Source organism: Vanessa cardui, chromosome 6, assembly GCF_905220365.1.
Source record: "Vanessa cardui chromosome 6, ilVanCard2.1, whole genome shotgun sequence".
NCBI classification, from domain to species: Eukaryota; Metazoa; Arthropoda; class Insecta; order Lepidoptera; family Nymphalidae; genus Vanessa; species Vanessa cardui.
Window position 1 is genome coordinate 13,644,151 of NC_061128.1, and position 16,650 is coordinate 13,660,800.

A 16,650-nucleotide genomic window follows, 5' to 3' on the forward strand; every position below is an offset into this window, starting at 1 on the left:
ATAAGTAACACTACTTGTCTGAATGACAACAACAACAAACAACAACAGCCTGTAAATTCCCACTGCTGGGCTAAGGGCCTCCTCTCCTTGAGGAGAAAGTTTGGAACATATTCCACCACGCTGTTCCAATGCGGGTTGGTTCACGATGTTTTCCTTCACCGCTGAGTACGAGATGAATTACAAAGACAAATTAAGCACATGAATCAGCGGTGCTTGCCTGGGTTTGAACCCGCAATCATCGGTTAAGATGCACGCGTTCTAACCACTGGGCCATCTCGACTCATAGTGTCTGAATGACACTAGAAGATAATTACGAATTCAATAGTTCCGATTATCGATTGTTCTCAGCGAAGGCGAAACAATAGCCGGTGAGAGAGCGAAGGAGTCTTGACCTTGTTGAAGCAGACGGCGTTGATGTAGTGGAAGAGGTGCGAGAAGAGCTGTATGGTGAGCGCGGCGTTGACGCGGCAGCGGCGCAGCAGCACCATGGCGGCGGCCAGCGCCTGCAGCGTGGGCGCCGTGGCCTCGGTGGCGTCGGCCGCGCCCGCCTCCGTCAGCTCGGCCAGCGCGCGCGACAGCTCCTCTTGGAAGCACGATACTAGGTTGCTGGAATTGAAACCACGTTTTGTTTATGATGTATAATGTATATATAGTACAGTTGACCGACGCAAATGTAGCTAATATGTTTATGAAGAAACTAAATCAGTGTTTTATTACAAGAGTAAATATATTCTTACCTAAAAGCGTTCTGGACGGTCGTCGGCAGCAGATCCTGCGCCTGCGTGGAAAATGATGAAATGTGTCGATCGCATTTAAGGAAATGTAAGAGCTCGCTAGCATTCGCCATCCAAAACGCCTGAGCAGCCGAATCCGTACACCGTTCCTAAAAAAACACATGAATTAATAATATTATTATATATATTCCTATAAATGCTTTTCTTAACATGATTGTTTCTAGGCGAATTTCTAGTATTACATTTTAGTGTTAATCCATTTTAACATTCAACTAAAATTTAAATTCACGTACTTATTTGTGATTTTGCGGCTATAGTCTAGATCATTACTATAAATCTTGCGACTTTCCCAAGCACGGGGCTTTATAATTTTACAATATTGAGGTCGTCCATGGGGATAAAGCTAATCTTAAAAAGTTAAGAGCTTGTACTATACGCTAATATCATAATTTCATTGGAGTCATGACAGTTTAACCTTATCTAGATTAAATTAAGGTTCAATCTACAATTTTCGACTGAGATATCCTAACCTTGGATTCTCATCTCGGGCCATCTCGAATCAATTAATTAACATAGCTTAGTTCAGGTAAGGTAATAGAGGTAATAGAAAGAAAAGATTCGACAAATTAACTCGACATAATTGAGTTACGATAAAATTAATAATTACCTGTACGGTGGCGTGGATGAGGGTAGCGACGTGGTGTAAGAACGCGGTGAGCTTGTGGGCGCGCTCGGTCGGCGTCAATTCCGGCCGGTAGTGCGTTGAGGCCCGATACCTGAAATTTATAACATAAAACATTATATATGATTATTTTTCCCAATAAGATAACACAAAATAATAAGTAAGTAAACAATGTTACGTATACTGCAAAAATATATTATATTTTTAAGTGTTGAGTTCAAATAAAATGAAAAAAATTCTCCTACCTTTCTCTAATCGAAGTAGTACAAAATCAAACTTTAGATTTGATAGCTGTTATATACTACAAATAGTTCTTGATAAGAAACGTTTATTTATAATACACTATATCAGTAAAATCCAACTACAATTTAAATTTCAAAGTTCCGATAACAACTTCGCTGACATTCAAAAGCTATTTTTTACGAAACCTTAAGAAATATTACAGGCTTTTATAATTCAAGAGCTTGACTTGTGCTTTCGCGTCAGTTCGATATCAAAGTTATTTTATTTGACTTTATTCCCGTTCTTGGAATGAGCTATAGTAACTCGTATTAGCTTAAAGCGAACAAATAAAATTTTCTAGTCGAATTCAAAATCGAGATTGAAATCTCATTTCCTTTTGCGGATATTAAGATGGAGATTAGATATTAGGGGATGAACAATATTTGGAGTCATCATAGATTTGTGTCACATATTATCTCTATTTTCAGGCGAAAATGTTTCCTTATCATAAAATGAAGAGATTTCTTTATTTATCTTTTCGTATCTATTTAGTATCTTTTTTGTAGGATACATTTTTAAAGGTTATTACTTTTTAAATATTAACATATTAAAAAGTACCAAAGGTACATTATCATACTTCATTTTTTAAAAAATACAAAAAATCTAAATAAGTTTCATAACAATACTTTTGCGTATAAAACTTATTCAAACATATCGACAAGATCCGCAATCTTACAATGTCACAAGTAAATATTACCGAGAAAACCAAGCCGCGTTCTTTTACGTGAGACCTTTTTACAATATGTATCGGATCAAACATTCACCAAGACAGTATGACCAAAAAATCGATTTAAAAAATAACTACGCACTCCATGTTATTTAAATACGTAAAAGTTATTTTTTTTTTTTCATTAATTTACTATTAAAATTCACACAAGTATGTAATGTAAAACAAATCACTACAGGTAACAAAATCTCATGAGGTCTGACAATGTAAGCATATAGGTAGATATAGTCTTCAAATTGAAGCCGTGAGTGTCGTAAGAGCCCATTACGGTAAATTCCGTTAAGAGCATCCATCAGTCGAGCACGTAAATGTATTAATTATTCGTTCGTTGGGTACAACCAGCTAACAACGGCATTCACAAAGATATATGTTTCAAGTCCGTAGGGTAATGTTAAATTCTTTCTTAACAGTAGTTCTACCACACAATATTAAAGCTAGTTAGTAGATGTAGATTTTTTCACGATCTTGCCTTTCACGGTCGATATCGAGATAAATTGTACTACAATCTAAGCCTATGGAACTCAGCCCTTGCCTCGAATACAAACCAAATTGTTCTTTTAAGATTTACGTGTTCTAGCTATCGGACCAACTCGACAGTAATGGTTATATCTGTATATAATGTCTGTCTAGTGTCTAGTCTTAAGATATTTTTATAAAATACGAAGCATGTTGTGTTCTCCTATAATTGTGAGTGCATAGGTATAGGTTAAGTTTTGTGAATGTATTAGTGTAAGTTTTTTGTGTACTAACGTTGGAGATCCTTATAAAATAAAATAAAAATATCTGCGAGGAGTACCTGGCGCACAGGTATAGCGTGTAGACGGGCGCCAGCTTGAAGGCGGGCGCGTGCGGGTCGAGGCGCGAGATGACGGCGGCCAGGAACTGCGCCTGCCCCGCCTCCGGGAACTCCAGCACCGCCGGCAGGATGGCCTCCTGCCCGCGCGCGCTCAGCACCGCGCTCCTGCGCCGCCGGGAGCGTTAGTCACGGGCGCGACCCTCGGGCGCACTCAATCGACACACATTCTCTACGTGGCTAGTCTTATGCGAGGACTTCTAATGTCAATGGAATTTATGAAATACTCCAAGGAAACTGTTACACATAATGTATAAATTGAGCAAGATTTAAACTAGTAAGTACAAGAATAATCATTTTATTCGTAATCTCCTACGACTAAACTCTAATTGAAGATGAGTGCTTATATAAAATGATAAGGTGATAAATTTTTTATGACTAGCAAACGCAAACATGAAACACTAGACGGTGAAAGAAGGGGACATTTACGCACGAGGACAAATATAAGGGAGGTTACCTGTTGTCGTGTCCCGAGCCCCCACTCTTAGCACTACAGATGCTCTTGGTCTCGACGTTGCCCTCGAGATCGAACGTGGTCTCGTAGTTGTCCTTGTAGTGCGCGTTGGGGGCGCGGCTGGCGGGCGCGCTCGGGTCCTGCTCGTTGTACAGCGAGCCCGAGTGCTCGTCGCGGACGTAGTCGTCCTTCGAGTCGCTCAGATGCTGCGACATCATGAGCGACTCGTTGTCCAACTTGAGCGTGTTGTTGTTATAGGGCGGGATGGTGTCGTTGGCGTTGTAGCCGTACGTGTCGTGCGAGACGGGGCTAATGGTCCGCGGGTAGTCCGCGTCGTTCACGTTCGCGTTGGAGTCTAACCCGTCCGGCTGGTGGGAGGCCAGCGACGTCGGAGACATCGCTCCGCTGTTCTCGCCCGACGGCGATCTAACGCGACAATGGTAATACACAAGCGCATGTCGGTGAGCCAGTGACAGAAACATGCAACGAAAGAAAACAACGATGATAGATGACGAACATAATAAAACACAACCGTTAGGGGTGATTAGGAAAGCGACGATACGGTGGCGAACCAAAACGAGTACAGTCATTAAGAAATCAAATTAAAATTATAATACTAGAAGTGTACTGTGTGAGATTTTAGGCTATTCTATGCTCAGAACGTATACGTACAAAGCTACATAGTAAAAATAGCAATACAATTCCAGTGCACTAATATAATTGTCTATCCACAACATTAATCGGGTCAAGGGTACGCTGTATGGAGGTTCACCTGTCGTATATGGAGCCGGAGCCGAAGTGCTGCGACTGCGACAGGTTTCTGTTCATGATATTTTCTTGAGCCGGGTCCACGAAGCGGAAGGTCGACACCCGGCCGAACTTGAGCAAGCAGCCGTGCTTTTGCAAAACAAACATAAGAGTAACATATTGTAGTTTCATACAAGTACATTTATTATAAAGGTCGTCGAGAGTTGCGAGATGTTCAAAACTAAAGGATACCGGTAGCCTTTGATTAAAACTTTAGAAAGGAATGTACGGTGTGTGTAAATGTTTACAAAACGTAGGTATAGCAACCGCCGCGGGCTGCGAGTGCCGTGCATCGCGCACCGCGCATGTCATGTTAATATTTTATTAGACAGCTACGAGTGTACTGTTAGCCGGGTAATTGATATCTAAGATAATATTTCGGTCTCTAGACATATACTCAATTCTAACATTACCTACTTCCAAATATTCTAAAAATATATATTTGAAGTCAAATATGAGAGTTCATTGAACTCTCGAGTTCATTTTCTTTATTATAATGTTTTTATTAAATATAGTAAAACATATCGAACATGGATTATAGAACAAAAAATATGGAGAGAATACAAAAAATATGGGCAAGTTAATATCACCGACACTCGTTACTATAAGAAATGTTTATATGTACTATAATATTATAAAAGTCTGTCTGGCTATTGCTTTATCAAGACCACCTTTGAACCGAATGGAATGAGATTTGGTATGAAACAAGTTTGAACATAACGACGGTCGACAACTAACATTTATATATACCGTAATGACAAAAGATCTCAGTAGCCAGTATCTACGTTTTATTTATAAACGATAAGATCCATATCACAAAAATAAATTGAAAATATATTTTATTTTTGTATCACGAATAGGACGATTTGGATTTCCAGATACTATTAGTAAGTCTGCAGTTGGCAGAAGCAGCACGTGCGATACGTCGAACTGACAGCAACTGTGACGGTTCGTGTTCTAGGCAAAGGCGACCGGTGTATAAACTATTTACCAAATGCTCTTTTAAAGTTTAGGTATTATGTGTATGCTGCGTTATACATGTTACATTACCTCACACATTGACCGTTTATAAAATTATTATACTGTTATCTGTTAGGAGACATAGTTACAATATATTAAATATAAATAAATAAATATTGGACAACATCACATACATTACTCCGATCCCAATGTCGGCTGGGCTTTAGACTGACGTTAAAGCACTTGGGTTATGGAAAATCAGAAGTAATGACGGTACCACAAACACCCAGACCCATGACAGCATAGTAACCCGGCCGGGAATCGAACCCGGGAACTCGGAGCGTCGTACCCATGAAAACCGGTGTACACACTACTTAACCACGGGGGTAGCCAAATATTTTATATATTTGGTATTGATTTTAATCAATCTCATTCGATGCGTCATTCGACGGGTCCCAAGAACCAAATCGTATTTGCGAAATTCCTACTTTACAGTGTGATGGCTTAAAGTTTTGTAAAACTATGTTTATGAATAATTTCGTTTGATGAATAAATTTCAAAGGTTTTGTGATCAAAGGTCATTCAATCAAATCAAACACACTACCGTGTAGTTAATGTTATACAGGTTAATAATTAACAATAAAGTCGATTTTGTCTTATTTTTCCATAAGATTTTGTTCTTGGGACCCGTCGCATTGATGTTTATTTGTCATTGGAAGCTAATAAATAAGCTATACTCGAATCCTGACGAAAACTTTATCGCATTCATCGATGTGATTGATGCTCTGTGTATGCGATGCTATAAAAAACATTGAAGCCGTAAATATTACGAGTATTTAAATGTTCGTTTGACAAACAAATTACATGTCATAACTCAGTGCTCGTTACCTGTAGCCGCTGCGAGTGCATCGTACGGCGTCCATTAACGTAAACATGCGCGTCCGTATGCAACGGCGTGACGGTGTAGCCGCCCCCCTCCGCCGTGGCCACCACGCAGTGCCGAGGCTGAATCGAGGGACCGTACAGCTGTAGGGCTGTACCATTGCCTGAACCGACCTGGACATGGTGTGAGATAAATCAAATCAATTTTATTCAATAGACTTCACAATGAAGCGTTTTCGAATCGTCGATAGTGACCGTTTCGAAATAAAGCTTCTAGCAAGAAACGGCATGAAACTCGCATTATTACTCTTTTCAAATAAACAGATTTTCAATGCTGTCCTTTATAGTAATTAGGGTCATATAATGGAACACGAGCTTTACTCCAGGCGCTTGTTTCTAAACAGTACTCTTTTAATGAATAATAAGATTTTTATTAATTTAGTCTTGATAATCTTCTTACATTTTGTAACTGGTAAATTCATTATATAACTAATTTATGTCAAAAATAATATTCGTTAAGTTAAGCTGTTATGAAAAACAGATACACTGCAATAAATCCCAGCTTACGCTCGCCAGACACGTCTCAGATAACTTAACGAAAATGATTTAATGGGTACTCTTCTGTATTCGATAATAACATGGAAAAAAAATGAACGTCTTAAAAAAATAATTATTTGTTTGTACAAACTTGATACCCATTTTCTCCGATTTAAAACAGGAGTTTAGATATATTGGTGTACCAAATAAATCCCTATATGTATATAAATAAGACTCTAAAGTAGTACGGTGTTTATCTTTTAAAAAAATAATTGAATTTACAAAAGTTATAAAATTATATTATCATGGCAACACATTTATACATTACTGTAACTGTAAGAGATGGCAATACAAAGTTGGGCGAATAGCAACCGTATTGTCACATTAATAAATATCTAATGTTGTTTAACTCTACTACATTGTAGCTGAAATCAAATTTTCTTCATTTACATCAGTACGTTTTCTGAGTTTAATATCAAATGTTAATAGAACTTTGGCTATTGGTTTATCTATCTATTTATCTGCAATCTTAGTAATATTTTAGCACGAAGTTTAGGTGAGACGTCTCTCAGCATAAATAAGTGATTAATGGTTTTATACGAGTCGTTGTGAGATACTTCGCATTCACCGAGCGAGAGCTGTAGGCGCTGCTTTGCATTCGCCGCGTGAATCACGAAACGGCGTTAATATGCTAATCATTTCCAGATGAATGATTATTTTTCAAGCCGAGATGGTCCAGTGGTTAGAACGCGTGCATCTTAACCGATGATTGCGGGTGCAAACCCAGGCAAGCACCACTATATACATGTGCTTAATTTGTGTTTATAATTCATCTCGTGCTCGGCGGTGAAGGAAAACATCGTGAGGAAACCTGCATGTGTCTAATTTCATCGAAATTCTGTCTATGTGTATTCAACAAATCCGCATTGGAACAGCTTGGTAGAAAATATTCTTCTCAAATGGAGAGGAGGCCTAGCCTAGCAGTAGATAATTTACAGGCTGTTATTGATTACTTATTAATTTTGCTGAGATTTAACGATGTATCTTAATAATATATTTAAAACATTTATAATATTTTTTTCATAACCTAGCTCCTTCATAGTTATTCCAGAAAAAAACGAAAAAAAAAAGATTTATTTCTCCTTAATGAAAATCAATATGTTTTATCAAATAATGGACATAATAGTAAGCGACATATTACAAATATATTTCGCTGCAACTGTAAGTCAAACGCATCCCGAAGGGAATGCCGAGCTCAGAGATTATTAATAGCCTGGACAGTTACTTTTTGAGACTGAAAACAATTTCAATATAACGCGGACTACAAATGCAGTAATACTATGAAAATAAATATGTATGTACCATGAAATATCGACAAGCAATATCGGTTCCTTATCTAAATTTTCTAACCGCGTTTTGTTGCTGAGCGGAAGCATATTATTACTGTCAGAGACGATAGGTGACAATTCTATTAAAGTTTCGAATCTAAAGTGATTTCTAAAAATACTGCGGTATCGCTTACATGAATGTCGATGTTAGCTTAAAATTTTGTTTTCGTACATTAGGTATAGGAAGATATTGTACTGTTAAGCGTATAAATACCAAAATGTGTATTGTAAGTCAATTTTAAGTGATTTGATATTACAAAGTCCTTCAAAAAAAATCAAAAGATTGAAGAACCTTATAAATGAAGATCTTTAACTTATCGTCCTGCAACTATTAATAATTTCATATAATCGTCTACGAGTAACACACATTTATATAGGGAGATCTTTGAAACATTTATATTAAGTGTTTTAGATGTCTTAGAAATCGCGCTCCCTAGTGTATAAGGATGTGGTGATTGTACATTCGGTCCACGCTACCTCGACGACGTCTGTGACGCGCACGCGGCGGCCGTTCTCGAGCGCGGAGCCGTCGGGCGCCACCTCCAGCAGCATGGGCTCGTTGCCCGGCCGCGCGCTGCCCGTGCCCACGCCCGGCTTCTTCTTCCGCCGGCGGGGCTGCGCGTCCGACGGCCGCCGTCGGACGTGGAACATGATGGAACCTTGACGAAACAATTAACACTTCATTTAGATATACGTTTATTTTAATGCTGTTAATACATATACTTATATATAGTATATTTAATGTTGAAATTTAAAAATCGCTGGTGATAAGTCGTATACTCATATATATGGTATATTTAATGTTCAAATTTAAAAACTCAGCTAGTAGCTGATATCAGTCTGTACCAATACAAATCCACTCAAATCACTCAATCAAACATAACGTATAATGTGTGTACTAAAAACTAACTACATACTTAGTATTATAAATTTTATTTGAGAGAATTTTCTGTAATGTATAAGATAACAACTGTATTCCTTTATTAATACTAAGAAGATGTAAGAGCGATTGCATAAGTTATTGCTGAATAACATTACTTAGGTATTCCATATAAAACATTGTCTGTACGGAGACTGCGACACAAAGTATCACTCACTCGCTGCAGTCAAAATCATTGTCTGTACAAGAGAGGTACCGTAAGGTAACGTCATATGCTTTACACATTCACGACGAGTTCAACTAAAGAATTACTTATGATACAAAAACAAAAAAAAAAACTAGCGACAGACCAAGGATGAAGCTCCTTTTACATAGTATTTTTCTTTAGATTATTTATATGTCAAGATTCTGGTGCACTTTACTGTGGTCACCACTGCTAATAGACATACGCTATACGAAACGTTTAGCCATTGCATCGCCAATTCACCGCTTACCTAAAACTAAGACGTCACGTCCGTTGATTCTAATCAAAACACAAAAATTCTAAATAAAAAAATAAGCATTGATGTATATAACTAGACTATCTGCTAAATTGGTGATACCTTCCTACTTACACGGTGTAAAAGCTATACTTAACTCTCGCCAAACGTCATACAACTTTAATATTGTATGTGTATTTAGAAGCCTAAAGTTGGCCACTATTTTTATCAAATCTAGATACATAAATAATCATCAAGGTATTTTATCTCTTTATAAGCAAAATTATATTTATAATGAAAAGGCTTACAAACTCAAATACTGAGAAGATCATTAATATCTTACTGATAATATTTTGAATGCAAACATTTTCACTTTTTACAAATTTTTAATGTTCGATACTTAATGACGCTCGAAGAGCTTTAGAGATTCAACTATGGTAGAGTATGACATATGTTAATACTAATTAACTTTTTTTAATTAAAATATAAGTAACTGAAAATTATAAAAAATCTAATTTTACGTAATGTAATTACGATGAAAAAAAATTTAATTGAATTTAACAAAAGGTTTGTATCCAAGTACTCCTTATTACATTAGCTATCTGCCAGTGAAAATCCCGTCAAAATGGTCCAGCCGTTCCACAGCTTAGCAGAGAAAAAAACAGACAAAAATTGACAAGAAAAATGTTTATGTTCGGTGTGGTAGTAGTATGAATATGTAAGATATGTAAGAAAATAAAACGTATTTCTAAGAGCATACAATTCCTGAACGCGTCAAATATAGCAGCTTATAGTGCATAGTGCGCTAACGTAGTCAGCTCCCAAGCCCGACGAGAGTACATGGTGCTGTGAACTTGTTCACGTCTAGTGTCAACATCATTAGTGTTGACTATGTCGCTTGTCGCCAAACTCGAAACGTTCTACCGAACTGAGACATCGCTTATTACCACTTACAAACTTCTCCCCGAGCCCCGCCCACTAGATTTCATTTTACCTCAAACAACGCAACACTGAATCAGGTCAATGAGGATAATTATTCAAATATTAAATATGATTTTTCTTTCACAAAACAAAGTAATTATTTAACGTATACTCTATTCCAACCATAACAGGAGAAAAGCCAAATAAACAACTTTTAACAGCAAATTGAGGCGATATAATTGGTCGAGAGCTTAATCCATCATATTCAATATGGATTTGAAAAAAAATATTGCGTTTTGAACGACGAAACTGCTATCGGAATTTTGGCACTAAAGTTAACTGTAACAGTATTGTATTATAAATGGTTATAATAATTAAAAACTTTTAGTAGTGGACAATATAGCCAATCGTCTGAAATTGGTACATCTAATTGTTGGTCTTAATTAAACTGAATTTTTATTCCTACTTCGATTGGAATAGGATATACTTGGAACATTAGTTATATCTGGAAATTCTCGAATAACAAAAGTTTTATTTATAAAAAGTAATATTAGAAGCGTACGTATTATATTTTCCATCTAAAGTTCTGCTCCGTTAATCGGCGACCGACAGTAAATATGACGACATAATGGTATATTGTTGACTTTGGAGGTCACTTTAACTTGGCTCCCAACTTTTGGGCAAAACAAACTGAAAAGAAACTTAACCACGTATTCGACGAATAAAATGTTATTTACTCAAATTGTGATCGTGACCTACATATAGAAGTTTTGTTGGTATATTTAATATTTAGGTAAATAGGGTATCTTTGTATAGAGTTTATTCATACGTTGAACTAACATTTGACGTCTATAAAGTATCTAATGCGATTGATTGGAGTAGAAAAATATTAAAATCAATAAGAACTATGTAGTTTCATAGAGTAGTAACACAAGTAGGTACTGATGCGCCTTCAGTCGTAATATTTGAATAATTCGCCTTACTAATCAAATTAGTCGTTAGTTAGCGAAACTTGTTTAACAATATAGTACAATAACAATTAACAATGAAGTTAACATTCCTCGTGAGAGTTATAGCATATTTATATGTCAAGGTGATGCAGATTAAGCTTCCGTTATGTCCATTTACCTACTGTTATATATCTGCAACGAATGCTATACGACTGTAGTTCAATTACCGAGTAGTATTTCTTTTTTGCCGTATCGCAATTGCGAACTAAACGATCGGTTGAAAAACATAATATCACAGGAGCAGTATTGTGCCGAGCCATGACCCGCCACGGGGGCGCGTTTGGTACGTTACTTCGAGCCGTCGACGCGACGCGCGACACGACGGACTAATTGTGACTACAGCTAGACTACTGCGCCATATTATAACTGAACAACTTTCGAAGGCAATTACACCGTCGCATATAATTAAAACTTAATTATTGTCACATTTTATTTATAACTACGAAATAATAATAATAATAAATAACCGTTATAATAAGCTATTTAGATGTTGTACAAATTTTAAAGTGCCTTTGTTAAAGATATATTTTATTCAACATTTCGCTGTCGTAAGCTGAAATTAACTTCAACTTATATTATCAAAATTAATAAAACTAACATAGAATCCGAAAACTATATGTAAGCTATCTATTATAGCAAAGGGGTAAAGTTTGTAAGTTTGCAATTAGCGAAATAAATCGGAAAGAATTCAAACGTTTAAAAAAATTCTTACACAAGTAGTTAGCATGACACATGAGAATGGACTTGGGTTATATATTATCCCGTTAAAATAAAAGGGCTTTTCGTGAAGAGCCCTTTCGCAACGTAAGTTGAACAAACGGTCCAGCGAATACGTCATGAACGACACCTCCTTAGGTTATACCAATAATAAAATATCTTTAATAAAGTCTTCATCTTAAAAACTCAAAGGTTAATAAAACATTATTAACTGATATATTAAAAATTAGTTGTCGCCCGCGGCTTCATCAACATGTGTTAGGCAAAAAAGTAGACTGTCTCTTGGAGTTCAAGTTTGCTTCATAAACGAATTACATCAAATTCGGTTCAGCGGTTTGGTCGTGAAAGAGCGACATACAGAAAGTTACTTTACATTTACAATATAAACGTAGATTAATTTGGATAAATTGTACAGACAGTACACCCATCGGGCTCGGTAGCATTATATGAGGCTAAAAAAAATATGTAAATTTCATAAAAGTTAAGTGATTGATGTATTTTTTATTCATATAAAGGCAACGTATTCTGATGTTATCAACACTCATCAGTCACCACATTGAGTAGACTACATACTGGTGACACGCGCTATTCTGTTTGAACTATTTTTAAAGAAATCTTTTAAGACTACAATAATCGCTACAAAAATATAAGTGATGTATTTTTTTAAAGTCAAGATTAAAAAAAAATCGTAAATATTTCACTCATTCAGTCTTCCTTATCTTTTAAGAGAGAGCATCAGACCTTTACTTTAAATTATACATATTTTAGAGTTTTTTTTTTTTTCATTCCATATCTCAACAATACCAGAAGAACAGAAGTTTAAAAAGTCATACGATATAGAAATTAAATAGAGTAAAACTAAAATATAACGATATTTTCGTATAGTAGAGTTATTATTATACAAAATTAATTCCAGATTTCAAAGATGGCGGAGAAAGTTCATACAAAATATTAGTCATGAAATTCAAGTTAAGCTTATCAAAGTTATCGGGACGCTTAGTTCATTTGCATTTCGTAATATACATATATCAATACTAAGACTTATCACACACCCATTTACTTTGTATAGGAAGGCTCCTCCTACAACATCAAACGAGATGAAATTAAAACAAATCTTAATCATTAAAGTAACAGCTTGTAAATAAATTGTAAATTTCCCACAATTTGCTGGACTAAGGCTCATTAACTCATCATTTAGAGAAGGTTTGGAGATTATACCAAGTTATATATTTTATCAAGCTACTCCTTACGGGATGGTTGATAGACATGTAGCAGAATATCGTTGAAATTAGACACATGCAGGTAGCCTCGCGATATTTTAAACCTAAAGAAGCACATACACAATTTTTGGTGCTTTGAATAATCGATGAAGATGCACGCGTCCTATTGGGTAATCTCTATCCAACATTTCAAGCATTAACCGAAACATATCAAACTCTGTGATGCTTGCTCGGTTTGAATCTTCGGATACGATTAACGTGTTCTGGCCACCGGGCAGTGTCGGCTCTTAAATATATACAAGTTTGTCGATTGCGTATACAAACAAAGGTATAATATTTTTAAGGCAGACATTTTAAGTTATTGCACTGAAAATTTTGTACCTCGAACATAAGATTACATTTAGCAAGAATGATTAAAAAAAACATTCGAAATTTAAAGTTCTCTTACATTTCTACCATTAATACACAATGGAAAAAAACTATTTTAATCAGATTCAATTCGAGCACAATTATTATCAATGATCGTTATTGATGTCGTCCTCGAGGACGGGGTAAAACGACGACCTATTAAAAGCGTTATTGGAATCCACTTAAAATTTCATTAACAAATTGTATATTAAATCAAATCGTATTATTTATTAATGAAACATTCATATACGTTATTATCTTTTCACTGTTAATAATAAAAAAAAAACATATAATATGCTTCATGTCGGTAGACATGACACGAGTACAATAAGGGTGTATATATAACTTTTAGAAAGAAAAAATATATAATTTAAAAAATCCTGTTTTTACTGGCTTGGAAACTCTCGGCTTTTCTGTACCCTATGTTATATGCATGTATTATACATATGAACCTCTATCTTGAAAAGCTCTTTTTCATGATCAAAACCTACAATAAAAATCAATTACATAATTTCAAAAATAAAACAGTAACGATTTGGAGCTATGAAGGCGTTATACTCTGGTTCCTGGGAAGGCACACAAGCCTATCCGATTATAATATGGTATGTGAGCTAGGGGTATAGGTACTTAATGCACTTGTGCGTTAGATTATATCGTGCTAAGTTGGCAAGTATTTGATATTTACTCATGTGACCGAGACTCGATCAGGACATGATTATATAACTGAGCGTGTACAATATCTTAAATTTAAATAACAGAAGCTTGCAGTGCATATTTCTTTGCTTTCGTTAATCGTTATTTAATTACATATTACATATTACTAGCTATCAGCCCTATGTTTGCTCGATACATAATTTTTTTATGTTATAATATAAATCTCATTTTTTTTTTCGATAAAATTCAACAATCATGACTCTTCAGGCTACTTACACAAAACTTTAATGAATTAAACCTTCCTCATGAATCACTGGGTCCATTAGTGAAAACCGTATAAAATCCGTGCGGTAGTACGAGTTTATCGCATACAGACGGGACGTGAGGACCTCATTTTATAATACGTTAAGTGATAACACGTAAGATTTATTAATGTCCAAAATATCGGCTGAAAAGTTCGTGTATATCTTTAGATATAATACAAACAAATTTTGTTTAAAAAATATACATTAACTATAAAACTAAGACAATAAATTTATTTACAATACAGATATTACATATTTTATTAATAAAACTTTTACATAAAAGCGTGAAAATAATATGTAGGGCTTTCGATGAGATGTATTAGCAAAGTACGGGATCAGTTGTCTCAATACCGATTATATGACATAAGTTTACCTTGTTTATATAAGATCAAAAGTGGAAAAATTGGTAGCGGAAGGCGATACATCTATTCTAAATGTAATAATAAAAAGGTTTCACTTTCTGTAGTATTATGAACAGTTTTTTCCGCATTTACAGAATAATATTATTTATATTTATTTATGATCACTTGTGTCACATTACACTGAAATATACAATACACAAATCTATACAGAGGCTGGGGAATTTGTAATGTTATTTATTTTAGGAGCGTGGCACAACCGAATTCGCATCTACACCCAAACATCCTGCTAGCTATGTTATTCTTTTTATATCCCTAAAAATATAAATTATCATAAAACAAACGTGATACCCTAGCGCGTATTGCTTCATGCATACTTATAATATGTAAATCATCAAATTCGTTCAATCGACACGTTCGACGTCTCATTCCAGCTTGCCAAGACGATTAGATATGGTTCATTTCATTTGGAGATTCGACTACTAGCCTTTACTGGTGAGCAAAATGCATAAAGTTCATTTTTAATTATAAAGAATAATGATATTTGATAATAACTTGTATCTCTATTTTTGTATCTGCGGGCGAAGCATCGTCGTGTCATTAAATATTAATTAAAATATTCTCATTACGAAAAATAATATTATAAAGAACTTAATTTTAATGACTTATAAAAAAAACACTGACAAAAATTATAAAACATGAAAGCTCTAAGCACAGAGTTAATTATCAACAAATTTACGAGATGCTTTTAAAAAGTTAAGCACTAAGCGAAAAATTAATGAAAGTCAGCAGATATTTCAATTAATAAAAGATGCAAAATTTTATTGTTTAACATTAATACGTTTAATTAAACATGACCACTTGTATCGTCATTTAATAACAAAAAAAAGGTAAAAACCTTCAAACGTCTGAATGAACGCTTGAATAGGTGTGTGTTGTTTCAAAACGACTGCAATTGATTACTAGTTAAATAAATCAGAGATCGAAAAGAGATTATTATCGCGTCCAATAAACCCTCCCAGCTCAGCGTCGACAGTCCAATGACACACGCGATAAACCTACCTACGTATTAACGATTACCATCAAATGTTTTACGGTTATAACCCAGATCGGAAATTCAACGTGCCCATGTTATGCTTCTGTTAAGTGTGAAAACATAAGACAATTATTTGATTCTATGAGTTCAAACGTTGGTGGCATTTTTATCTATATGTCATATGTAAAGTCGCATCCCGTGCATCTTTCCCTGTCGGGAAAACGTCCGGCCCTGCTTATTTTTATTTAAGGATAAGTATTTAAGCTCATTAATATACTACGTACCCGTCCCAGCTTAGCTCGCGTACTGTAAGTCTATAACACAACTTTTACATGAAAGTACGAATAAATAAAAA

General features: G+C 35.4%; 1 protein-coding gene across 8 annotated transcripts in view; it reads right to left on the reverse strand.

Moving 5' to 3' along the window:
- Positions 1–16,650, reverse strand: part of LOC124530608 (afadin) — a 65,730-nt gene that overhangs the window by 11,486 nt on the left and 37,594 nt on the right. For 5 of the 8 annotated variants that reach the window (XM_047104840.1, XM_047104839.1, XM_047104845.1 and 2 more), the window contains 8 exons: positions 8,784–8,965; positions 6,388–6,555; positions 4,505–4,629; positions 3,736–4,158; positions 3,222–3,386; positions 1,402–1,510; positions 738–883; positions 393–606 (listed from right to left, as the gene is read on the reverse strand). In XM_047104840.1, the coding sequence (XP_046960796.1) occupies positions 393–606; positions 738–883; positions 1,402–1,510; positions 3,222–3,386; positions 3,736–4,158; positions 4,505–4,629; positions 6,388–6,555; positions 8,784–8,965 (1,532 nt within the window). Of the gene's footprint in view, positions 1–392; positions 607–737; positions 884–1,401; positions 1,511–3,221; positions 3,387–3,735; positions 4,159–4,504; positions 4,630–6,387; positions 6,556–8,783; positions 8,966–11,714; positions 11,876–16,650 lie in introns of those variants that run through there. The other 3 variants (XM_047104843.1, XM_047104842.1, XM_047104841.1) reach the window with 3 other exon arrangements.